The following is a 1,193-nucleotide window of genomic DNA, read 5'->3' as shown; positions in this document are numbered from 1 at the left end:
GAACAGCTAAGATACTGCGCAGAACCCTCAAACTCCCAGGCCTCTGGTAGAGGACCCCAGGATGACACATACCACCCCACCAGGGGATGCCATGCATATACTGCACATACCTATGCACCGTTTCCTCCTTTTGGCACATTATTTTTCTTCTCCAGTGTGAAATCAATAACCTATCCCAACCCAACCTATCTCATCTGCATCGCTATGGTAACTGATGTTAAGGTCTGATGTAGGAGGCACCCTGAGATGTTTATCAAGGCGTCAGGATGAGGAGCTTTAGGGGAAAACATGGAGGCAGCAGCAGGAGCTCAGCTGCTGGAAGTTTTCCTACAAGTTTCTGTTGTTTATTTGGAGATATTTGTATTTCCTCTGGTTACAATCAGCAGAACGGCTCAAAGCCAAAACGAGTTCAGGTGAATCATCAGCAGGAAGTTTCTCATCATCATCTGGGAAATGATCTCCATATATTAGCTGTGTCTCCATGGTAACTGGTAGGTAGAGGCCAGAGTGCCGGGTCCAATGTGGAGCCTGTGGGTTTTTTCCTCCCTGCAGGTGTAGAGTCTACCTTTGAAACCTTTGGACCCGGAAGTGTTTCCTGTGAACCTGTTGGCTTCTTTCAGGCACTAGGAGAGTTCTGAATCTCTGCCAGACAGGAAGTGTGAAGAATAAACTAACAGGTTGGTTTCAGGGTCAGTGAGCCTGAAAATCCCTGCAGCAGTGGGCGAGTCGACCAATCACAGCTCAGAGGAAGGAAAACATTCCAACAGAAGCTGTTCCTGGACCAAGCTGCTTCCTGTCCTTAGAAACCTGTGTGGTGACTGACCTCTAGTGGCAGGTCTTTAGCACTACAACATGAAGATCAGAACCTGACCGGTCCGTCTACTAAAACCAGAACCTGCAGGGCATAGGCTTCCAGCACCTACCTGGACATGGAGGCGTTGACGGCGAGCGCTGCAGGTGAGAACCCCCCCGCCATGGGATACATGGTCTGGCCCGGCCTGCAGACGGAGAAACAGACACGGTTAATCCTCCGACCTGCCGCTGTCTGCACGGAAACGCTCTGCTGAGGAATCTCAGCGCGTCTCACAGGATCAACGAGTCTCTAATAGAAACTTGTCTAGGCCTGCAACTAACGATTATTTTAAAAATCGATGAATCGGCCGAATATTTTTTCGATTAATCGATGAATCGGC

At 49.3% G+C, this 1,193-nt stretch overlaps 1 protein-coding gene across 1 annotated transcript in view; it reads right to left on the bottom strand.

Annotated features, from left to right (window-relative positions):
- Window positions 1–1,193, bottom strand: part of LOC107096394 (transcription factor 7-like 1-B) — a 24,251-nt gene that overhangs the window by 4,775 nt on the left and 18,283 nt on the right. The window contains exon 5 of the mRNA XM_015393027.1: window positions 924–1,060. Coding sequence (XP_015248513.1) covers window positions 924–1,060 — 137 coding nt within the window. The remainder of the gene's footprint in view (window positions 1–923; window positions 1,061–1,193) is intronic.

Source organism: Cyprinodon variegatus, unplaced genomic scaffold, assembly GCF_000732505.1.
Source record: "Cyprinodon variegatus isolate N-32 unplaced genomic scaffold, C_variegatus-1.0 Scaffold621, whole genome shotgun sequence".
NCBI classification, from domain to species: Eukaryota; Metazoa; Chordata; class Actinopteri; order Cyprinodontiformes; family Cyprinodontidae; genus Cyprinodon; species Cyprinodon variegatus.
Note: the sequence above shows the minus strand (reverse complement) of the source record. Positions and strands in the feature narration are given on the sequence as shown.